Source organism: Myotis brandtii, unplaced genomic scaffold, assembly GCF_000412655.1.
Source record: "Myotis brandtii unplaced genomic scaffold, ASM41265v1 scaffold237, whole genome shotgun sequence".
NCBI classification, from domain to species: Eukaryota; Metazoa; Chordata; class Mammalia; order Chiroptera; family Vespertilionidae; genus Myotis; species Myotis brandtii.
The window spans coordinates 1,485,306-1,511,275 of NW_005358943.1; the positions used below are offsets into that span (position 1 = coordinate 1,485,306).

Genomic DNA, 25,970 nt, shown 5'->3' on the forward strand with positions numbered 1-25,970 from the left:
GATGACTTCAGTATTTTTGCTCTTTAGAACTGGTTTTGAGGAAAAATCAGGAGTTTCATTTTGGACATTCTGAGTTTGAGATATTAGATATCCAAATGGGCTCTTAAGTTTCTTTGAGTAAGGTATTACATATGTGTCCTTATCCCCCCTTTGACCCCCTCCCCGCCCCCTGCTCATGCCCTCACCCCATGGTGTCTGTGTCCATTGGTTAGGCTTATATACATGCATATAAGTCCTTTGGTTGATCCCTCCCCCTTACCCTCACCCTCCCCTACCCTCTCTCTGAGGTTTGATGGTCTGATCAATGCTTCTGTGTCTCTGGATCTGTTTTTGTTCATCAGTTTATGTTGTTCATTATATTCCACAAATGAGTAAGATCATGTGATATTTATCTTTCTCTGACTGACTTATTTCACTTAGCATAATGCTCTCCAGGTCCATCCATGCTGTTGCAAATGGTAAGAGTTCCTTCCTTTTTATAGTAGTGTAGTATTCCATTGTGTAGATGTACCACAGTTTTTTAATCTACTCATCTTCTGATGGGCACTTAGGCTGTTTCCAAATCTTAGCTGTGGTGAATTGTCTTTGCCGGTATTTTAATTGGGTTGTTTATCTTCCTTTTGTTAAGTTGTATGAGTTCCCTGCAAATATTGGAGATTAAACCCTTATCGGAGATAACATTGGCAAATATGTTCTCCCATGCAGTGGGCTTTCTTGTTGTTTTGTTGATGGTATCTTTTGCTGTGCAGAAGCTTTTTATTTTGATGTAGTCCCATTTGTTTATTTTCTCTTTAGTTTCCATTGCCCTAGGAGCTGTATCGGGGTAGATATTGTTTCGGCATATGTCTGAGATTTTGCTGCCTGTGGATTCCGCTAAGATTTTTATGGTTTTCCGTCTTAAGTTTAAGTCCTTTATCCATTTTGAGTTTATTTTTGTGTATGGTGTAAGTTGGTGGCCTAGTTTCTCTTTTACATGTTTATATGGTTATATAGATGATCAATAAAAGCCTAAGTTACTTTTTAAATTCAAACACAATAAAACACTGAATAAAGCAAGGGTTTAAGATCTTTTATAGTAATCTAAATAACTGGATTTTTTAAAAGTCATATTTAATTCTCATAAAGAATGTGGCATAGTGCTTTGAATTATACATTGAACTTGTAAGTTAAATCAGTAGGGTTGTTTATTCAGATTATAGTTAGTATAAAGGTAGGTTCAGAAGAAAGGAAAATAATGGATGTGCAAAGAAAATAGGTTTGATCAAGGGGAGAGTTTCAGAGTTTGAGATCTTGGATTTAGGGGATAATGAAGTTTAAAATGTGATCATGCCTCTGGGTGGGTGAAGTCCAGTGATGATGAATTGACTACTGTGGAAAAGGGTAAAAAACGACAAAGAAGTTTTTGCCAAGAATTGTATTTAAGTATTTCCAGCATTTATGTTTTGTTTTCCTAATAGAAAATAATATAGCATTCTGCTGGAGTCTATCAATACCTATGATCATGAGTGGTTAGGTAGGTATACATATATTGAATTCAAATGTGAGAAATTTATTGCAGATATAATTATGTCTTGATTAATTGATGAGATTTATTTGGCTGTGTTTCTTAAAAAATACTATATTACTTTTAACTGTAAGTGAACAATTAAAAGATAGCGTGAACGTACATTTGATTTAAAGGAGTATTTAAATCAAATGTTTTTTTATTTAAATTAAATGTCTTTTTATTATTTTACATATTGAATTTCATACAAGCAATTGACTTTCTCTTTAATGAGAAAGGATTCTAAGAAAAGAGTGAACTGCAGTTAGAGAATAACTAACTATAAAGGACTGATTCTGATTTCTTTTTCTTGTGTCCTTAGTACGCTACACTATTTTTGACAACAAAAATATCCTACTCATGTGATAGAAATACAAGCAATTAATGAATAATGCATATGGTCACAGCAATGGTCAAATTATACTGTTTCCTAGTGGGTACCATTTTTCTTCATTGAGTGGGACATTACAAAGTTGGATGTTAATTGCTCCCACAAATGTGGCTTTGCTCTTCACAATTAGCATTAAGACATGTCCTTGGAGCTCTGTGACTTCATCATATACCACCTGAAAAGGTAGAAGAGTAATGAAAATATAACTCAGATATGCTAAATGAATCTTTAAAGAATATTGCTTTTAATAAAAATATTTAGCTCCTAATATCTTGTACCTTGGCATGGATAGGTTGATGTTGTTAGAATCCTTCATTTCTAACTCTAATTTTGAAAAGCTAAAGGTTCTGCTAACATAATGAAGTTTAATGAAAAAATATTTTTAGAAGAAGCTTAGACTATACTCTGATTTTATTAATAATGGTCCATCCCAAATTTAATAAAACGGTAAGTTATTCTCTGGAAAGAAATTTAAATACACTTCACCTTTAACTGTCCTTGAATTTTCTGTGCAACATGGGAACTTGAACACTATCTTTCTTTGTTGAAGGCTAATGAGGAAAGCAGACCAGTTTCCATGATTTCTTTGTGTTACTTTAATGCAGTGCAGCAACATTTCTTTCTACATGCGAAGAAGTCACTCTGTGGTTACTATCATTTATTTAAAATTGCTTTATTTTTAATTATGAAAATATGTGCTCATTAAATAAAATATCAACAAAATAAAAAAAGAACAAAGAAAGAAAATACCTATATTTTTGCCATTGGGAGATAATTACAGTCAACATTCAGCTGCTCTTTTTGTTTTCTATAAATTATCACTTTTTATGAATCTGAACTGTATTTAAGTTGTATATACAGTTTTCTGTCTTGCTCTTGTTCACTTACTAGAAATGTAACCATTTTTTGAAAGGGATACGTCTAACTGTGTTTTATAATATCCAGGAAGTAAGTAAGTCATAGGCATTACCACTGGGTGCCTGCAGTGGCAAAGCAGCTAAAAGTGTAGTACTCTCAAGAAATTTGTTATGCATCATGAGATGGGGGGTGGGGGGAGAGAGCTGTGTGTAAGTCCAACGTGGTTCCCAGGGAAACTCCTTAGAATACATTTAGAAAAGAAGTTTCGTATGCTGCTTCAAACTTGCTTGCTTTTTATAAATAAGCTACAAGATAGAAAAAAGTGTTCTCTATATATGCAAAAAAGAAGCAGAGGAAACAACTTTGGGGAAGTCCTTTGAGTCAATTGGGAAGCTTCCTCGGTATGTGTGGATGTAGTTTCTGGTCCATCATACTGGAATTTGCCTACAATTTATGAAACTGTTAAGTTATCAATGAAATTCTGTTCAAAATTTGCTAACTGCTCTGAACAATGATTCACTTGTCAAGTAAATAATAATTCAATGAAGAATGTGAGATTCAACATGATATGTTAGCCTGGTCTACCCTGCTTCATGTGACAGACAGCTCCTGCCTATGTCCTCTTCTAGAATCTTACTCACATTCCAGACAGGAGAGTGTCTTTTCAGTTTGCTTGGACTGCTTATTCAAATAATTCCATTTTGTTCATTGAGCTCCCTGGGATAATAAAGAATTTTATGGGCTGCCTTAAAAAATCCCAAAACCGCACCACTGTAATTAATCTTTTTAAGTGCAATGGATGTCCAACATGGACTCTCAGAACCACTCTCTTCTCCTGGATTTATTCTTTTCCAGGACTTCAGAGTAAGCTTCTTCACCCTCTCTCTGTAGTGGCTATTTTGAACTGTCTAAACTGGTGTCCATTTTCCTTCCACAACACTTTCAGCAGATGAGCCTGTGGGGAAGCAAAGGACTTGGCTGGAAAGTCTGTAAGGAGGATTCTCTGAAAGGTGGGAGGCCTCTACGGGGACCTTACCAAACGTGGTTTACCCTGCCTTGACTTTTCCAAACAAGTCCAAGCCCCTAGGTATTTTGCTAGAATCTTTACGTTTATTCCTTAAACATCCTTGTTTTAAAGACACTACAGATACCTGTGTCTTCTCAAGGATGCTTACCCTATGGAAAGTATCTAATAGTTAATTTTAGTTCAAGTTATTACTGCAATAAAAGGCTAAGGAGGCAGGTGAATGGGGCTGTCTGGTTCCTTTAGCCAGGCAGTCCCTTAGCCCTCTCTTTCATAGAAACGTGTGTCAGAGTAATCATTCATCTGTAGCTCAGGGTCTGCTGTCAGCCCTGGCATGAACCCATCTCTTCTTCTCATCGAGAAATAGATGAAGGGACCCTCAAGATATATGAAGTCAAAAAATAGAATAACTAAGCCTTAGGCCTTTAGAAAAGTCTGGCTTAAGAACTCCGTGAATGATATAAATAGGCCCTAATGATGTAACTGTAAAAGAAGCATATCTATTATTCATATTTACATAAATCTGTTGTCAATTATGTTTTCTTATTTGCATAATGGTGATAATAATATTTACCTTTTAACGATGTAGGGAAGAATAAATGAGATAATGAACACAAAACCTGGTAACTATTAAATACTAATAAATTATAGCTGAAAAAGATCCATCAAATACACAAGAAAGAACAGTATTCTTGGAATTTTGCATTAGTTGACTGAAGAAAACACTTCGAGAGAGATTTGAGTCTCCCAGGCATTTAGCAAGCTGAAATTCTCAAGATGTGACCCTCGAAATTAATTGCCTTCCTAGTTAAAATACAAACATTTAAACTCCAACGTTTATATTATTTTATGGATTTTCCCTCTTTGCTCCATTATGCATAATTTTTTAAAAAGTGACTGGAGTTTTATAAGCATGCAATCATTGCACAGCCTAGATGACATATGTCTGTTAATTTTTTTAACTGCACCCACAACATTGTTTAAAAAAAATCAAGCATTCTTTTCATGCAATGAGTAATTAGTGGGTAATGCTAGAGAAGTAAACAAATGATTATATTCTTTGAAGCATTTTCATCAAATGATTTTATATGTATTCTGCCATCACATAAACAGACCCAAATTGCACAGCTCTTTTGATTTCACTTTCTGGTACTTTTTTACCCATAGGCATGAGCCAAATCTTCATTGCCTACTGACAAATATTGAATTTGTGGGTTTGAAATTGTTATACCAAGTAGAAAAATGATGTTTGAGATAATTAATGTCTATTGATTTATATACAAGCATTCACTGTGTCATATTTGACACCAGGGCCTAGTGAATAGTTCTAAAGTGAATTTTAATTGCAATGGGAGAACAATAATATGGAAACGGAAGTGTATCTAGTGCTGGTGGGAAGAGGAGTGAGGAGGCAGGATGATGAAAGAGAGAGTTCAAAACCACTGAGAACAAAACTCTGTGGGTGGAGAGAGGGAGGGATAACAAAGCATAGTTCAGGGGACAATATGGACTTTGGAATCAAGAAGTTTGGAACCTAAAATCCAGTTGTGTGGCTTTGGTCAAATGTTTGACCTCAGGGCCTCAATGTCTGTATTTACAAGGAAAATTTCCATCATGTTCTGAATAGCAAGTTTGCAGACCCCAGGTTAACAGTAGCCATTGCTATTGCTTATTGAGTGTACCATGTACCCAGTGTTATGCTAGGTATTCATACAAGTTCTAAAAGATATTTTAAGGTATGTAAACCACAGATTGTTTCTGCTCTGTCCTTTCTAATTCCCCCTTTTGCTTTACAGTAGGATAATATCAAAGAAAGGAACACAATGTAAAAAATACATGGATTATAATAAGATAAATTCATTGTAAGATAGAATCTGTATTTCTATCGAATCATTAAAAAACAATGATGGCTTTAACCCGATGCCAAAGGTAATAGAGTGAAAAGAGCAAAGGCTTTGAGCCAGAATCCCAGCTCTGCTTCTTAAAAGCTGCAATACAGTTCTAAGCATTCCTACCACTGGTCCTACCCCACCTTGAACCCAGTCATGTCTACCATTGGGATTTGTATAAGATGGGGCTTTTCAGGGAGACTGCTGGCAAAGCCCATTAAGACCCACTCTGGGAAGTGTCAAGTAGACAAGCATGGCTCTGTGTGCAAGCTTTGGTATCTGATGGGTGGGTACTAAAGAGACACTTGGCAATGTCTCTGACCCAGCCTCTCTCAGGGTTGGGTCTTAGGGAGGGAGAGGGCTATGAATAAAAGTGGAAAGAGATATTTTCATGAAAAAACTTTGTAAGACATATGGTGATGCAATGTAATAAACGCTTTGTATTCCTCGTAAGAGATTTATACAAGAAGGAGAGCGAGGTCATTCTCTTCCACTTCCCAGAACAGTGCACGGCTTTGGCAGTTTGAGAAATCCCAGCCGTGGTTGTGTGGCTAATGTAATAGCACTCAGGAAGCAAAGCAGGGGAGAAGTTAAAACATTTGGAGTAAGTCTCAAAGGCAGCAGTGAAAGATAGAGGGGGGTGAATGCTGCAGGAGCTTCATCCCGAAGTCTTAGGGACCATTTAGGGAATACAAGCTGCCTGATGTGACTGGAGAATATGGCTAAGTATGGGACAATAAAGGGCATCAGCACATGATTATTGACAAAGGTGCAAAAGACATTCAATAAAGGAAGCACTGCCTCCCCAACAAAAGGTGCCAGAGGTATTGACATTCATAGACAAAAAAACATAAATCTCAACCTAATTCACACTTTATTTAAAAAATTAACTCAAAATAGATAATGTACTTAATATAAAATGTAAAACTATAAAACATTAAAAAAATATATAGAAGGAAATCTGTAAGACTTAGTGAGAAATTCTTAGACTTGATACTAAATGAACAATCTATAAAAAGAAAAATGGATAAATTGGACCTTATTTTTTCAAAAAGCTTTTACTCTATGAAAGACCATGTGAAAAGGATGGAAAGACCAGCTCCAGAATAGGGGAAATATTTGTAAACCAAATATCTGACGAAGAACTAGTATCAGGAATGTATGAAGAACTCTCAAAACTTCACAGTAAAATGCAAGCTCTCTGATTAAAAATGAGCAAAGATTTTTCCCCAAAGAGGATATACAGATGGTAAATAAGCACATGAGTAGAACTTGAACATCATCCGTCATTATGTAAATGAAAATTAAGACCACAATGACATATCACTCTATACCCATTAAACTAAAATAAAAAACAGTGATAACACCAGATGCTGGCAAAGATGAAGTTTCTACTGGATCACTCATGCACTGTTGGTGGGAGTGTAAAATGGTACAGAAGAAGAGTATGTCGGCTTCCTAGAAAACTAAATACGACATTACTAGATACCCCATTAACAACTTATGCTCACACAAAACCTATCCACTAATACACAGCAGCTTTGTCTGCAATAGCCCCAAGCCAGGAATGACCCAGATGTCCTTTCATGTGGGTCATTAAAAAACTGTCCTACCTCTGCACTGACTACCACTCAGCAGTGATAATGAATAAACTATTGATATATGCAGCTGCTTGGATGCATCTCTAAGAAATAAAAGTGAGTAAAAAAAGCCCATCTCAAAATGTTCAAAGCTGAATGATCCCAGTTATAGATTGTTATAAACAACAGGTTTATAACCTGGAGAACAGGGTAGTATGTAGTTGCCAGTGGTTTGAGAGGTTGTATTGCAGGGAGGGAAGTATCTCCGGATACAATAGGGTAGCACCAGGAATTTTTGTAATGGAACTGTTCTGTACCTTGCCTGTACCGGTGGTCACACAAATCTATACATGTGATAAAAATGTGTAGAACTGAGCACACACACACATACATAAGAGCACATGTAAAACTGGTGAAATCTGAATAAGATCAGTGGATTGAATTAATGTCAATTTCCTATCTGTGATACTATACTATAGTTAGGAAAGATGTTACCATTTGGGGGAAATTGGTTAAAGAGTATTTGAATTCTTTCTGTATTATTTCTTCCAACTGCCCATGAATCTATAATTATCCCAAAATAAAATTTAAAAAGCTTATGAGGATGATATTGCTCCAAGAGACAACTTAGGAAAATTACCGAGGCAAGTTTTAAGGGCTATGAATGTCATGTTAAGAATTTTTGACATTATACAGTAGGCAGTAAGGGATCTTTGAAAAAATGTAAACCGGAGATTAATAAATATGACCAGATTTGAGAGACATTTTAGGTAGAAATAGGAAAGATTTAATAAAAAAACACAAGATAGGAGTCCGATAGAAGGCTATATAGTAGCCAAAGTGATAAGAACCTCAAACAAAGAAAGGTAATGGTACAGAGAGGAGGTGATAGATTTAAGAGGCAGGAAGCTGCACAAGTAGAACTGACAAAAGTTGGTGACTCTTTGGACATGTGAGTGAGCCAGGGAGATGTCAAGATGTCATTAGAAGGTATCTTTTGAGATGGTAAACAGAGGAGGTAAGCCAGATTTAAAAGTGTCTAGGAGGCCTAGGTGGTTTGGCTCAGTGGATAGAGTCTGATCAAGGACACATGCCTGGGTTGTGGGCTCGATCCCCAGTGTGGTGCATGCAGGAGACAGCTGGTCAATTATTCTCTCCATCACTGATATTCCTGTCTCTCTCTCCCTCTCCCTTCCTCCCTGAAATCAATAAAAATATATTTTTTTAAAAATGAAAAAAAAGTGGCTAGGAGGCATTGAAATGGAGCTCCCCAGTGATCAGGCAGAAGTGCAGGTCAAATGGTTAGGAGAGAAGCCAGGGCTTGAAGAATAGATTCAGATGCAATCTAAATATAGGTGATAAATAAAACTGTGGAATGCAACATAATCTGAGAAAATAAATATTAAGAAGAGATAAGAGTAGACAGATGATAGAACTCCAACAAATGACACTATTTTAAGAGGAAGAATGTAAATGAAGAAAAATGAGGGAGTGGTTAGAGAAGATAGAAGGGAATTAAGAAAAGGTTAAACTCAAGAAACAAAAGGGAGGTGGCAGGAAGGGGGGCATAGCCAACAGGGTTGCTGTGTAACTTCAGGAGAAGAGAGCCTGAGGGCTCAATGGATTAAGCAGCATCAATTAAAGTCAGAATCCGCATTTCAAAGGATTATAGGGCTAAAAGGAGGTGATGAAGTGGGTGCAGGCAATATGAGTTAATTCTGTAAAAGTTTGGAGATGACATGGAGGAAAGGAAAATGGGATGCTTTAGAAACATTGAGTTGAGTTTGTTTTGTTTTCTAAAGATTTCTGAGCAAGGATTTAATGGATGAGACAGCTTTAAGAAGAGCAAATAATCAACTGAACAAGGTACAAAGAAATGGGAAAGATGGAATCAAGAGAATAAATGTAGGATTTGCCTTAGATAGAAGTAGGGCTTTGGATGTTCAAATTGTATAATACAGATGAAATAGTTATATCTAGTATAAATTAACTGTAATTTAATTTGTATTTTGCACTTACATATTTTTTGTTTTTTTTTCAAATGTGATTTTTTGAAATGTGTTTTCATATATAGGTTAGACTATGATAAGACCATTAGGTAAGGAAAACCAGGAAAAAGGAAAGTAAGATTAGAGACAATAAGATGGAGTGAGGGATAATATTAGTATGTGAAATAAATATTACATAGTTTTAGGCTCTTACAGGAGTCTAGCCACAGTTTGAAAATTGGTGCATGAGCACTTTGAAAGCAGTATCAGTATTTGACAGTTCCCATAAGCTCTAGAACAGTGATCAGCACACAGTGGCTATTTTTGGGGAAATGTCTACTGTTCATGTAATAATGCTGCCAATTACTGCAAGTTTTCCATATTTGGTTGTTAGGCTGAAAAATGGTAAGAAATATACAAAATGACAGAACAAGAGATGAATCATACTTACAATTTCATTGTAAGTGGGGTCGGTACATTTTGGAACAGATTTTGTTTTCCTCCTACGGACTTCACTGGGATATGGTAAAAGATAAAATTCAACATGTGCGCTGGGCGCGGAGCCATCTGGGAGATGCTGCAAAGGAAAATGGTCATAAATATTAATGCATGTTGCTATCAAAGAAAACAAACACATAGCTACTAAATATCTAGACCAAAGGCAAGGTCGAGATTTATTACCATCACTCTGTTTATCAGAAAATAAGGAAACAATAAAAAAGAAATATATTATTGTTCAGAAATAATTCCAGGTGCAGTTTAAAAGAGTAAAATTGTCCATCTTAAATTAAGTGTTGTGTCAGAGAACTATATTTAAAAGCCCACTAAATATAATTCATTTTTTTGCAGTAAAAACTAAATTTGCATTTTGACATAAATGGTCAAGAAATGAATATAAGCCCCAGGCTGAGACAATAGCTAAGTGCCTCAGGATACTGTATACCACTTGAAAATCAATAAATTCAAGTTTAACACATAAAATAAGATGTAGCATTTCATGACATGTATATTATATTACATTTTAAAGCAGAATTTAATTAAAATATCTATTAGACCTATAACTTTAATATACTTATAAGATGGTTATGATAATTTTATTCTCTAAACTCTCCTAAAATGTATTGGATAATCCTTTTTAAATTGTGTTGTCTGGAGCCCCAAAAGATGCCTAAGTTGTAGCCTGAGCAATGATGGCAAATGGGTGGATCTCTGGATCCTTTCTTCCCATTATTTCTAACCACTGCCCCCTACCTTACTCCCTCCCTCATACTGGCTGCAGAATTTCTCCCTTCTTCTTTTCCATATTTCCTTATTATGAACATTTTTATTTCTTAACTAGAGACCAAAATTCATGCACTTGGAGGGGGAGAGGGGGTCTCTCAACCCAGCCTGTGCCCTCTTGCAGTCCAGGAGCCCTAAGGGGATGTCCGCCTGTCAGAGGTGGGAGAGGCTCCCACCACTGCAGCTGCGCTTGTCAGCCGTGAGCCCAGCTCAGGGCTTCTGGCTGAGCCACACTTTCCCTTGTGGGAGCACATTGACCACTGGGGGGCAGCTCCTGTGGTGAGCGTCTGCCCCCTGGTGGTCAGTGCATGTCATAGCGACCGGTCATTCTGCCGTTAGGTCGATTTGCATATTAGCCTTTTATTATATAGGATATATCATTTAAAGAGTGAGTCCACTATTTCAAAATGTTAGAAACTACCATGTTTCAAAAAAATGGGTACTATCTTTGTAATCTTGAACAAATGGAGAGTCAATAGAACTAAAACTCTGAATGTATGGTTTAATAAAATAAGAAATATTTATATAATTTAAAAAGGAGGATTTAAACATCAACCTTGAGGAATTAAGTGCTTATTTTGACCACATTCTATAAAACTGATAATATTCAACAGTACATTTTATTGCTCTGAATCACAGACATTCACATGTGAACATTCAGTGCCACCTCCAAACTCATTAGCTTTAATTCTGTATCTTTCTTTGTCACTTGAAAAAGCATATTGGGAAGTAAGAAAATATGATATATGTTATTACAGGGCTAACTTTTATTTAGTTCTAATTTACAAGGTAAAATTATATTATTGGAAAAGTTTGGATCTTTATTATTCATAAATTATATAAAATACATCTGGACCCATAAGTCAAAATATGATGACTGTTAAAACTGGTGCTTTAGATGGAGCTCAAGGTATCTTTCCCCACTTGAAACCTTCTCAGAGGAGGCACTCTGAAATGTATCAGTGACACAGGAAGAGGTTGCTATCAATATTGAAAGGATTGATTTTTTTTTGTGTGTGAGAAGAATGAATGGAGTAAAGTGTTTTGATCTATGTATTTTTTTTAAAAAAATATTTTTATTGGTTTCAGAGAGGAAGGGAGAGGGAGAGGGAGAGGAAGAGGGAGAGGGAGAGGGAGAGGGAGAGAGAGAGGGAAACATCAATGATGAGAGAGAATCATTGATTGGCTGCCTCCTGCACACCGCCCACTGGGGATCGAGCCCACAACCTGAGCATGTGCCCTTGACCAGAATCAAATCTGGGACCCTTCAGTCCACAGGCCAACTCTCTATCTCCTGAACCAAACCAGCTAGGGCCTTTATATATATCTTTCTTATGTGCAATGGGGCTTGATTTTTACTATATCTATAATCACTGTATGCTCCAACTTAGTGATTAGAATCATGGTTCTGGAAATGGACTTATTGATTGCAGTCTGGGCCCCCAACTTGCCAACTATGTGACTTTTGACAGGTATCTTAACTTTTTAGTGGGTCAGTTTCCTAACATGTTAAATGAGGATAAAGATGATACCTATCTCATATTTAAAACATCAAATAAAATAAACCATGCAATGTAAGGACAGTGCCTAAATTAGAGTAAGACAATAAATGTTTGATACTACTTTTGTTTTCTACAAATTAAACATAAATATACAATATGTACTGATTGGACAAGATATCCCTAATGTACTATGATGTTTATGAGAGGGTGTGAGAGTGTTCAACTTTGATACTACTGATATTTGGGGCTAGATAATTCTTTTTATTTTTAAATATATTTTTATTCATTTCAGGGAGGAAGGGAGAAGGAGAGAAAGTTAGAAACATCAATGATGAAAGAGAATCATTGATTGGCAGCTTCCTGCACACCCCCTAATGGGGTAGAGTCCACAACCCGGGCATGTGCCCCGACCGGGAATTGAACGGTGACCTCTTCCTTCATAGGTCGATGCTCAACCATTGAGCACACTAGCCAGGGCTAGATTGTGCTCTTAAGTCTCTGAGATGGGGGCTGTTCTGCTACTGGCATCTAGCAGGTAGCATTCCAGGTGTTTTAACAACACCCTGAAACACTTACTAGAATCCAGTCATACTATTCTCCCAGTTAGGATAAGCAAAAATGTCTCCAGACAGTCAGTGCTGTCATCTGGGGGGCAAAACTGACTCCAATTGAGAACCACCAATGCAGATGATTCCCCCAAAGAAATCTCTTTCATTCTTAGCATCCCAGCATAGTGAACTGTGAATGTTTCCTCCTGAATGTCTTCTTGGTACTCTTATATAAGCTCTAGCCAAAATCTATTTTCTATTCTTCCTCACCCCTCCAAAGCAGATTTTTTCCAACTTGTTAAAATTTTATTAAAGGATACTATTTCTCTTTCCTGGGGCCTCCCTTTGATTTTCAAATCCAAGTATGTATCAAGATCAGTATCTTCCCTTTGTGCCCCAGTTCACCTGCCACCACAGACCTTTACTCCCTAGCTTATTATAACTGGATTTTAAATACTTTTGGTGCCCTAGTTTTCCTTCATTCATTTTGTTCATCACTGTTGCATTTAACCTTCTTGTAAAGCTGGTTTGATCATGTCACTTTCCTGCTCAAAACAGTCAAGGATTCCCAATAGTTTAAAGAATAAACTCCCAATTACAGAAGGAGAAAAATCTTTTGTGTATGAACCTTTCCCAAGCATTTAACAACTCAAGGTTTTGGCTTCTATTTCTAAGTTAGTGTCCTTGACAAGATTCTTGAATATCCTGAAGTTTATAGAATAATAGAACAGCGCAGGTTTCAATTAAAGACATGGGTGCATTAGATCTGAACAGTGGGATTAGTCCAGTGATGGCGAACCTTTTGAGCTCGGCATGTCAGCATTTTGAAAAACCCTAACTTAACTCTGGTGCTGTGTCACATATAGAAATTTTTTGATATTTGCAACCATAGTAAAACAAAGATTTATATTTTTGATATTTATTTTATATATTTAAATGCCATTTAACAAAGAAAAATCAACCAAAAAAATGAGTTCGCGTGTCACCTCTGACACGCATGTCATAGGTTCGCCATCACTGGAGTAAGACAATAAATGTTTGATACTACTTTTGTTTTCTACAAATTAAACATAAATATACAATATGTACTGATTGGACAAGATATCCCTAATGTACTATGATGTTTATGAGAGGGTGTGAGAGTGTTCAACTTTGATACTACTGATATTTGGGGCTAGATAATTCTTTTTATTTTTAAATATATTTTTATTCATTTCAGGGAGGAAGGGAGAAGGAGAGAAAGTTAGAAACATCAATGATGAGAGAGAATCATTGATTGGCAGCTTCCTGCACACCCCCTAATGGGGATAGAGTCCACAACCCGGGCATGTGCCCGACCGGGAATTGAACGGTGACCTCTTCCTTCATAGGTCGATGCTCAACCATTGAGCACACTAGCCAGGGCTAGATTGTGCTCTTAAGTCTCTGAGATGGGGGCTGTTCTGCTACTGGCATCTAGCAGGTAGCATTCCAGGTGTTTTAACAACACCCTGAAACACTTACTAGAATCCAGTCATACTATTCTCCCAGTTAGGATAAGCAAAAATGTCTCCAGACAGTCAGTGCTGTCATCTGGGGGGCAAAACTGACTCCAATTGAGAACCACCAATGCAGATGATTCCCCCAAAGAAATCTCTTTCATTCTTAGCATCCCAGCATAGTGAACTGTGAATGTTTCCTCCTGAATGTCTTCTTGGTACTCTTATATAAGCTCTAGCCAAAATCTATTTTCTATTCTTCCTCACCCCTCCAAAGCAGATTTTTTCCAACTTGTTAAAATTTTATTAAAGGATACTATTTCTCTTTCCTGGGGCCTCCCTTTGATTTTCAAATCCAAGTATGTATCAAGATCAGTATCTTCCCTTTGTGCCCCAGTTCACCTGCCACCACAGACCTTTACTCCCTAGCTTATTATAACTGGATTTTAAATACTTTTGGTGCCCTAGTTTTCCTTCATTCATTTTGTTCATCACTGTTGCATTTAACCTTCTTGTAAAGCTGGTTTGATCATGTCACTTTCCTGCTCAAAACAGTCAAGGATTCCCAATAGTTTAAAGAATAAACTCCCAATTACAGAAGGAGAAAAATCTTTTGTGTATGAACCTTTCCCAAGCATTTAACAACTCAAGGTTTTGGCTTCTATTTCTAAGTTAGTGTCCTTGACAAGATTCTTGAATATCCTGAAGTTTATAGAATAATAGAACAGCGCAGGTTTCAATTAAAGACATGGGTGCATTAGATCTGAACAGTGGGATTAGTCCAGTGATGGCGAACCTTTTGAGCTCGGCATGTCAGCATTTTGAAAAACCCTAACTTAACTCTGGTGCTGTGTCACATATAGAAATTTTTTGATATTTGCAACCATAGTAAAACAAAGATTTATATTTTTTATACTTATTTTATATATTTTAATGCCATTTAACAAAGAAAAATCAACCAAAAAAAAATGAGTTCGTGTGTCACTTCTGACACCCGTGTCATAGGTTTGCCATCACTGGATTAGTCTGTCATTAGCAGATTTAAATGCAGGCATTGATTTCTCAAGTCTCTAAAAGACTTTTTTCAAAGCAGTTGTCTTATCAACACTATTATTTTTTTTCTCTTTTTACTGGTACCATATTCTGTTCCTTAAAGATCTCAGATAATTCATTTTAAAAATCACTATCTCCTCATTAATACTTCTTATTTCTTTCTTTACTGTTATGCTTATGTAAATTAAATTTTACTTTAAAATGATTAAATAACTCCCCACCCCCTTGTCTAAATGTCTCACCCTAGGATGTTTTACTGTTGCTTTTTGAGACCTTCACAAAGACTTAGCACTTTGATTTCTAGAGTCATAAGGCTTAGGGATACAGAGTTCTTAGTTTGACCCTCAGTCTAAACAATGAGTAGTTGCTGTGTCACTCAGAGGACTTTCTTACTCATGATGGATTGAAGTCAAGCAACACTGCTACTTTCTCCCAGAATTCTGGCTAGTGTTTTTACTGTGCTCAGAAGAGAGTGTAAGGTCCTGTAAACTTTATTTTATTGTTCATAATAACTTTGAATTCTATATGTTCTAGACTTTATGTTAAAATATTTATCATTTTATATGTATTTAGAATAGTTTTATGTGTGTTATCTTCCTTATGAGATTAGGAATTCTTGCCTCCCTCCCCCACATTTTTCTTGAACTTTGCCCCATTGGTTACCCTCTACCGTAATTTCACCCTCAGTGAATGAAAGCATGGTTAATTTATCAAAATAGAAAAAAAAAAAAGTAAACAGCATGTTTGTATAAAAACAAAACCCTATATGAACTTTATTTAGAAAGCAAATAAAACCATCTCACATTGTAAGGTATGAGAGCAACCCTTCAGTATTTTTATATGAATGTATGAGGAAGATAGTTTTTCATATATAGTAATAATAATAGCTACCACATAATGAATATATACTTAATTGAAAACATTCCCTTTAAATATTGCTTGAGCTAGTATTACTATCTTTATTTTATTGAAAAGGTTTTTCCTATAAGACCTCCATGCTCTTCACCACTACCTTATATTGACTCTACAAAAAGATGCTAAAGGAAACTGTCAGATTCAGATAGAAAGCCCTTCTAGATCAAATTTTATCAGGAATGTGATAAAGATACTGGTTTAAAAATAACAGACACTTTGGAAATTTCTATAGATTAATTCAAAACTTAATTGCATTTAATATGTTATCTTTTTTTTTTTTTAATCCTCACCTGAGGATATTTTTTTCCCCATTGATTTTTTTTTATCTTTAAATTCTTTATTAGTTAAGGAATTACAAATGTGTCCTCATCCCCCCCTCCCCCAAGGCAGAGAGAAACATCGATATGAGAGAAACACATCCATTGGTTGATTGGTTGCCTCCTGCAAGCACCTGTCCAGTGCCATGGCCTGCAACTGTGGTATATGTCCCCAAGACAAAACATCGATATGAGAGAAACACATCGATTGGTTGATTGGTTGCCTCCTGCAAGCACCTGTCCAGTGCCATGGCCTGCAACTGTGGTATATGCCCTTGATTGGAATTGAACCTGGGACACTTTAGTCCATCAAGTTTTTTTTTTAAACTTAAAAGTTTCCAGTCATAGGATATATCTTTTTGATGAATAATTTATGAGAGTTTTCCATCAAGTTTTTTTTTTTTAAACTTAAAAGTTTCCAGTCATAGGATAATATAAGCTTTGGTAGAAATCAACTAATGATGATTAAAATATGATAGGCTATACAAACCTAAGGTCTATGCCAGAAACAAAACAACACAATAAAAAACATTTTCCTCTTCTGTGTGCCTGCCAAATTGTAATTTCTAAACTCAGACTTTCCATCATGAAGAGGGTTTTTAAAAAAATAAAATGCCAATGTACGATAAAAGTGCAGATGTAAAATAAAAGTCCTTGTGATACATGGTTTGTTGTGTGCTTTCGTTAAAGAAATCTCATCTTTCACTATGTGTTACTTAATATAGAGTGGGATAATTTTAAGTCCTCATGAATTAAATTGGCATAGTCTTCTGCTTCACTTCACACCAATTTCTCTTTAACAGAACTCTAGTCTTCATTAGGTGATTTCTAATAATTTTAAATAATCAACTTAAAAATAAAAATACCACGTGTCTAGCACTTTGGAGGGCAGCAAGAAGACATGGAAAAGTAACTGAAATAGTTTCTGCCCTCAAAGAACTAACAAACATATTTTCATGATCATCTTGACATATGTAAATCATCTTGCTATAGATATATATATTAAATAACGATATAGTTAACAACTAGACAGAAATCAGTATAGTAGATAGAATTCCATTTCTGACTCAATACATACATATTGAATGGCTTCTAAAAATTCAGAATTCTAATTAGAACTCCAGACTTTTTTATTAAGTATTTTGTGAAATTTGGTGTTTCCATTTCATAGTCTTAATAGCATGTAAGAAGTAAGGCTTTAAACCTCATTTATTTTTTTTACAATCTATTCAATAGGCAATCTGAAGAGTTGTTTATGAGTTAGCTGGTAATTAAAGTTTTTCACAGTTGCACTGAACTTCTTTAAATGATTTCAAATCTACTAACTCACCTTCTACCCTCAAGTGCTGAGAAAATTGTACAAACAAAAGGGACAGATTATGTTTTGTTAGTCATTACTGAGGAATTGCAAATAACATGATATACCGAAAGATTTGTTATCCTTGATATTAGGGGAAGAAAATGGATTGTAAAATAAAGCAGAAACTAGTAATTCAGAATTAAAATATGTGAGTTTTATGTGCCTCAAATATATGCCTTGATATTTCCCTCCTAACCAAGGATATCATGATTTAAATAAAGATATAGGTATATGGTGTACAGGTTTCAATAACCTGAGTATCAGATAATCAGGACTGAGTTATGAGGGCCTGGAATGATAAAATGTATCTAACAAGTTTAAAAACAATTGAAAAACCTGAAACAATAAAACACAAAGAAGATAAAACTTAGGGAAAAAACAACATGCAATGCCAAGTTCTTCTTTTGTGTCTGGAAAACTGACTCTGCAAATCCAGAATATTAAAAACTTAACTATAGCGCCTGGGAAAACTTTTAAAAAGTTATATATAACTAGAGGCCTGGTGCACGGATTTGTGCACTGGTGGTGTCTCTCAGCCTGGCCTGCCCCCTCTCGCAATCCGGGACCTCTTGGGGGATGTTGGAGAGCCGGTTTCAGCCTGATCCCTGCAGGCCAGGCTGAGGGACCCCACTGGTGTGCACCAGGCCTCTAGTATACATATAAGATCTTTGGTTAATCTCTTCCCACCCTCCCCTCTTCCCTCTGAGATTCATCAGTCTGTTCCATGTTTCCATGACTGTGCATTGAGAATCTGCCCCCTAGTGGTCATTGCACTTCATTGCTACTGGCTGGTTGATCAGCTGTTCGCTTAGGCATATATATATTATAGGTTCAATATATCCATGCGCCAGAGATTGCTAGCTACAACCTACTGTACAGTTACCTATCACTCTATCATCTATCTATTATCTATCTATCTTATATGCATAAGAAACTTACTTTAATATAAAGAGAAAAAAGGTTAAAAGTAAAGGAATGAAAGTGGTATACCATGCTAAAATTAATTTAAAAAAAACCCTGGATTATTTATATAAATATCTAACAAAGTATATTTAAGAGCAAAAATACTATCATGAATAGAAAGGTTCATTTTATAACAGTAAAAGGGCCAATTAATCAAGAGTACATAATAATCATAAATGTTCATACAATATTATAGAAATTCACAATTATAGTTGAATATCTTAACACCTCTCTCTTAATAATCTGTAGGACTAACTAGAATACAGTAAATTGTAAGGCTATAAAAGATTTGACCAACATAATCAACCAACATGACTTAATTGACACCCATAGGACACTCCACTCCCCCAAAATTAAAAACTACAGGATGAACCAAGATGATAAAAGTTTCAATAGTTGAGATAAGGCAGTGAATATCAAATGGATGTACATTAAATGTGATGATAGAGGCCAAAGGGAGGAAAGAATCATCAGGAGCAAGAGTGACCCGGGAACTTCAGAGAGGATGAGAGGTTTAAGCTGAGCCTGAAAGTTGAGTTGCATGTAGAAGGTAAATGGAAGGTAAGTAGAAGTATGACATAGTCAGCTAGAATAACATGTGTTTGAGAGGGGGATATAAAAGGTAGGTTATAGGTAGATTGTATAGTACCTTAAATATTAAGCTAAGGACTCTGAAATTCAAGAAGAGCCTTAAAGTTTATTTTTAATAAATTAGATGAAAATGTTGATGAAAATAGAGTTTTAGGATGTCTTATGCAGGATCAAATAGTAAAAGTAGAAAATAAGGAAAGGAATATCATAGCAACCAATAAAAAGAATTCATAGACAAAGAAATAGAGAATATAGAATAGAATTTTGACAATAATAACAGTAACAGGAAAATAAAAGGAATAATGATGAAATAAGTCAAAGTATAGAAAATAATGGCCTTTTGGCTAAGATCAAGTGCAGAAAATAATTATAGAAAAATTTTGACTAGGGGTTGTTGAGGATGATGCAACAACTTTTGAAATAATTAATAGTTCAGAGTGAGAGCTGGCTTCAGTGTAAAGTAGCAGACTACAATTTAAAATTGTTGAGTTTGAGAAGATTGCAAGATATGAGAGTCTGAATGGTCACCAGGGAATTGGAAATATGTAAATTGAGTTCAAAGAATTATGAGAAGTAGAGATATAAATTTAGGAGTAATTCATATAATATTTGAAGTCTCAAGATGGAATGAAATTTGTAGGAAATTAGTTTGAAGAGTTAAAGTCCTGAATACTAGAAAAAGCTTCACGTTTAAGGGCTAAGTGTGAAGCCAAAATTTATTTAGTCACTATGTACATTATCCCGTTTAAATTTGTAAGAGCTAAGGAAGCCTCTTGTCAAGGTAGTTTAGGGAATATACTAGTATAAATGGTGAAGTTTCATGGAGATCCTGAGAGTTGAAAAGTTCAAGAAGAAAGGACTAGTAAAAGATGTTGGATCTTGGTAGAAGATCAAGTATCATGTTCATATCAATAATCAGATGTTTATAGGACAATTTAAGAAACAATTGGTAATCTTTGAGAGGCAAAGTTTCCTTGGTAAAACAAAAACAAAAAACAAAACATAAAACACAACAAAATATCCATATCTGGGCTGGATATGCTTCACTACCACACTGCTTTGCATCATATTCTTTTCTTTTTTTATTTTTTGAATTATATTCTTTGAAATGAGAAATAAATATCATAATGGGCTTACTCTGGAAGAACACTTTTTACAAAAATTCTTAGAATATATGGGATAATTGTTATTGCCCTTGAAAATAACCATTTAGCAATAAATTAATAGTTATTTAGATTGAAGTGCATCTAGGCTGGAACAATAATTGAAAAGAACTGGGATAGAAAATTTAGCCAAGTTAGTTTTAAAAGGAAACACAAAACATTTTTATTTTAATATGTCAAAATTCATATATTGCCATCATTGGGGCTTTATTTTCATCAAATCTAAATTGTATCGCTGTTGTACTTCAACTGGCACCACAATTGACTTGGTGCCAAATCCAGAACCCACACTGCCTGGAGGGAACCATTTATGGAGTAAAGAGCCATTTGGTAAATGTTTCTTCAAGTATGGTTCATGGAACTAACCCCCGGCTACACATAGACAGCAAAATTGTAAGAAATTTTCTAAGTAAAAAATGAAATGTAATAAATTTTTAATATGAGTGTGTGTTTAGCCTGAGGTTCTCTGGTTGTGTTTCACTCTACTTTTCCTTCTCTCTCTCCTGTTAATTTCCTATAGTAACTGTTTTCTCCCATTTTGTGTCTTATGAAAGATTTAACAGCACCCAGTTTGAAGTGTTATCTTTTTTCCTTGACATTACTTGCTCTTCATTTAAAATAACTTACTCTTTTGTTACAGAGTAAGAAACTCGAATAGTGTGAGCATTTTCAATACCAGAAGAGAGTCCAGTATCCTTATTGATAACTTTTAGAGCCTTCTGGAACAGGTAGAAGAAAACTGTCTAGAATTAACACAGACTCGGAGAGAGAATAGGAGAGACATTGCCAGCAGTGTAATGCAGAGACAGACATGGTGTGTGAGTCCGTGCAAGAGAGCATTTTAAAGTGGGCTATGTGGGAAAATACTAGAGAGATTTAAAAATATTTCAAATCTAAATGATTTTTATATTTTTGTTATATAAACGAAAATATTAGTTTAATAAACCTTGACCAAGCTTCTAAATAACTACATTACTTTGTCAGCCTCTGTTCTCTAGAACAAATCATATTTTGCTGCTTTGAAAGGAAAAACATTTCAGCAATCTTGTTTCAGCTTGTGATCTTGCAGGAGGAAAGTAATTCTTAGAGCAAAGCTTCAAAGATTTCATAGAAGATAATTCTTTTCATCAAACTTAATATCAAATGCGACAAAACTGCAGGCTTAATACTTCATTTTACTATTAAAATAAAATTAAGCACAACTCTTTAGTCTGATTACTTTGGCATGTGAAAATACTAAAGGCTCAAAAAATAAATAAAAATTAGTTAAAACTTGAAATGAGCCAAGAAACTAGGTTGAGAAGTTATAGATTTTTCTGTCATTTTAACATTATAATGTTATCTCTGTCTTCAGATAAGCAGAAGGAATAAGCTGTGAAAAATGCAAGGCATGAGAACTTTTGTGGTGATTTTTGGATGGTGAGAAAGATCTTGGTTTTAGCCCTTGTTCACATCAGAAGTAATTTTACATTCTTTTTTTTAACCAAGTATTCATTGAGCACCTACTATGTCCTTGGCCCTGTTTTAGCCCCTGAGATTACAGTGTGATACAGGGCAGTGGAAAAAAGTAAAGTAAGAAAGGAGGTTTGGAAGTGGCAATGAAGAGGGTGGTTTTGCAGTTTTACCTACGGGAGTGAGTCCTCACTCACTGAAAAGGTGACAGTCAAGTATGATCATTCAGGGCCCATGAAACTGAGCCATGGAGAATTTGAGTCATGAGCCCAGGGAAGAGCATTCCAGATAAACTGAGTAGGAGGAACAATTATCCTAGGGCAAAAGCATGTTTGCAATATTCAAGGAAGAGCAAAGAAGTCACTGAAGATGAAGTGGAGTGATTGAAGGTGTCTATACTAGATGAGGTTGGAGAGGTCAAGGGGCCAGATTGGTAGCCTCACAGATCATTATCAATAAGTACTTTGTCTTTCATGGTATGTGATATGAGACTCCTTCCCCAAAACAATAAGAAGAGAGAAATGACAGGGTTTGATTTATAAACAAACAAGGGTAGACAGAGAGAGACCTGGTAAGAGGTTACAGCAGTAATTGGGTTGAGAGATGATGGTGACTTGAACCAATGGTGATAGCAGTGGACATGAAAAGTGGTGGGATTCTGGATTTATTTTGAATGCAGAGCTGACATGATTTGCTGACCAACTGGATGTTGTTTATGAAAGAAGTCAAAATGACTCTAAGGATTTTAACCTGAGCAACTAGTAGGATGAAGGTGCTATTTACTGAGATAAGAAAGATTGCAAAAGAAGCAAGGTTAGAAGGGCAATGATAGTAAGTTTTATTTGGTGTATGCTAAGTTTGTGGTGTCTATTGAATTTCTATTACAGTTGTTGAGTAATCCGTTGTACATACAACTCTGGATTTTAGGGACATATTCAAGCTGGAGTTATAAATACAGAAGAGAAGGACATGTGGGTGGTATTTAAAGCCACAAGGCTGAAGATAGAAAAGAGAGAGGTCTAGAAATAAATACCAGGGCAATGATAAGAGACTGGGGAGAAGAGCAGAGCCAGCAGGCACTGAGGATTCAGACTGCAGGAAGTATTGCGTTATTACTAAGGTCCTTCAGAGGACATTGACAATGCATAGGTTCTAATGGCCCTAAGTGTTTGTTTGCTTTTACTTTTTGTGGTATTCATCTGATCATTTTCCATTTCTCATAACTTGATCTGAATCTTAAACTCTTGCTCACTGTCTCTCCTCCCTTCATCCCTGCATCACATTCGTTTTGAAAATACGTATTGGTAGTGCAGCTTCATCTGAGCGTAAAATGCATTTTTGAAAACTGTTAAATGTAATTTGGGGATTCATCTGGTGAATAAAATAGGTGACCAAATTGGCTAATATTGCTTTTGATCAAATATTAGGCATGACTATTCAGTGACACCACCGAGTTCGCTGTGGTTTCTATGCCAGCTCTAAAAGGAATATCAATAGGCATATTCTAAAATGTTTTGAGCAATGACAACATTACTGAAATAAAAATTTAATTTCCAATAAGACTATTTTCAATGAACAATTATATATCATATACATATATAATTCTGTCAAGTCAATTAACACCATTTCTCATGACTCTATTATTTCATTGTATGAATTTATACAGATACCTTGGTAAATCTTCATTTCCCAGCCTAAGAATTTCTTAAACAACTGATACTCTCATTTAATATGATTATCATTTCAAAAGTAATTGAAAATACTTATTTCAATGGCTAAAAGTTCTACAAAAACATAACACATTTAATAATGTTGGTTCAGCTATTACAAAAAATGCTGATTATAAAAACCACAGATTTACAAACAAACATCCTTGGATATCTGGCTAATATTAAGTTTGTAACAGATGTATCCCGTGCAAATTATGCCAACTATTTGTTCACTGAAGAAATATTTATTAAGTTCTAGCATGTTCCAGATGCATGTCATGTTGAGAAGGGTTTGCCCCTTTAAATCCTTCCAAGTGCGTCCCGAGAGATTTATACTAATAAAGGAGAAAGCCAAAACAGTGCTACTGACTTTCTCTAAACCTGTGGAATCTCCTGGGGAGGTTCACCCATTTTGACGAGACTAGAGAAAAACCAGAGAAGCTGGCGAGGCTTAGAGTTACCCTTTTCTGTTCACTGCTCCCAGACTACGATCATGAATAACCTACCCCGTGTGATAGAAAGCTCCCTGTCTTGCTTAATGACATGGCCCAATTGCTGCTCTTGCCTCTGACTTGACCCAGCCTTAGGGATAGTGGGGTGTAACAGAGACACCAGCTTTTATTTTTCTTTAGAGGCTAACTACAGTTATACGTTCTGGGGTTGCAAAGATGGGGGTCCCTGTCCTCAAAAAATTTATTACCTTTTTTAAAAATTGTTTTATTGCTTAAAGTATTACAAAGAGTATTATATATGTCTCCTTTTTTTTTCTCCCCTTGACCTTCCCCTAGCCTCCCAAACCACCCCCCCCCTACACCCAGTGTCTTGTTCCATTGGTTATTCTTATATGCATGCATACAAGTCCTTTGGTTGATCTCTTACCCACCCCCTCAACCCTCCCCTGCCTTCCCGCTGTAGTTTGACTGTCTGTTCGATGTTGCTCTGCCTCTGTATCTATTTTTCTTTTGAGGAAAAAGAAATATCTGTGAGCAATTACATCAGAATCTGATAACTGTTGTGATGGTAAAAACTCAAGGTACAGTGGGAATTTGAAAGGAAACTACAGTGGTTCTCAACCTTCTGTCCCTTTAAATACAGTTCCTCATGTTGTGACCCAACCATAAAATTATTTTCGTTGCTATTTCATAACTGTAATGTTGCTACTGTTATGAATCGTAATGTAAATATCTGATATGCAGGATGGTCTTAGGCGACCCCTGTGAAAGGGTCGTTCGACCGCCAAAGGGGTCGAGACCCACAGGTTGAGAACCACTGCTCTAAGATAAGACATCCTGGCTTCCCAGGCAAGGTACCGGCACTACCCAAAGAGATGAATCAGTTCTCTGGCAAGTTCAACATGATGGGATAGATGTCAGTTCTTGGGACTGAGCTGTTTTTCCTTTAGCTCTTAGTACTCCAACTTGTTCTGCTTTCTCAAAGCTTTTTCACTAGCATTTTCTGACACTTCATTTGGAATACAATCTGATTTTCATTCTAGGACTTACCACGTGAAATATTTTATAATCCTCTAGGATCACAGTCAGACTGAGAAGAACATTGTAATTGGTTCATTGTTCCTCACTTAAACTTGGTGGCTGGCGCCATTTCTCTCACTAATATTGACATTAATTGCTCAACAGAGGCAAGTAATTTTTAAATATAGGTTTCCATGGTTCTCATCAGATATGACAAACTTACGATGTTTTTCATGTGTTTCACTAGTATAGTTAGCTTCACATCTTCATATGTGATGACTAACTGCACCTTAGGCACCTTGTCAGGAAACGTCTCACCTGATAAAACAATAGAATTCTAGTGGGTTAAAGTGGAAATGGCTTATCACACGATAAATTAAACATTTAAAGACTAAAACAGGACTAATGGATAATATGCAAAAGAAACATTCTTCAGGTCATGCTGAAAACATAATGCTTTTCAGGAAACTGGGTAGATAAAAGATGAAATTTGTATCTAATTTCCTGAACCAACTCTTCCTCCTTATATGCCATGTTATTTTTTGTTTGTTTATTCCTAAATTTTTCTTAAAATATTTTTTTATTGTTTTCAGAGAAGAAGGAAGAGTAAGAGAGAGAGAGAGAAACATCAATGATGAGAGCGAATCATTGATTGGCTACCTCCTGCACACCCCACACTGGAGGTCGAGTCCGCAACCCAGGCATGTGTCTTGACCAGGAATTGAACCATGACCTCCTGGTTCATAGGTTGAAGCTCAACCACTGAGCAACACCTGCTGGGTCATGTTTTGTTTTGATTGATACCATTATTTTCCTAATTGTTTAAGCTTGAAACTTCAGTGTCATTTTTTGGCTCCAGTTTTCTCCTCAATATTAAGTACGATGAGCTCTAA

The 25,970-nt window shown here is 35.8% G+C and overlaps 1 protein-coding gene across 1 annotated transcript in view; it reads right to left on the minus strand.

Annotated features, from left to right (window-relative positions):
* Positions 1-1,705: 1,705 nt before the first annotated feature.
* Positions 1,706-25,970, minus strand: part of PIK3C2G (phosphatidylinositol-4-phosphate 3-kinase, catalytic subunit type 2 gamma) — a 276,367-nt gene continuing 252,102 nt past the window's right edge. Inside the window, exons 31-33 of the mRNA XM_014540168.1 lie at positions 25,301-25,395; positions 9,725-9,850; positions 1,706-2,109 (exon numbers count right to left, since the gene is read on the minus strand). Of these exons, the coding sequence (XP_014395654.1) occupies positions 1,957-2,109; positions 9,725-9,850; positions 25,301-25,395 (374 nt within the window). The 3' untranslated portion in view covers positions 1,706-1,956. The remainder of the gene's footprint in view (positions 2,110-9,724; positions 9,851-25,300; positions 25,396-25,970) is intronic.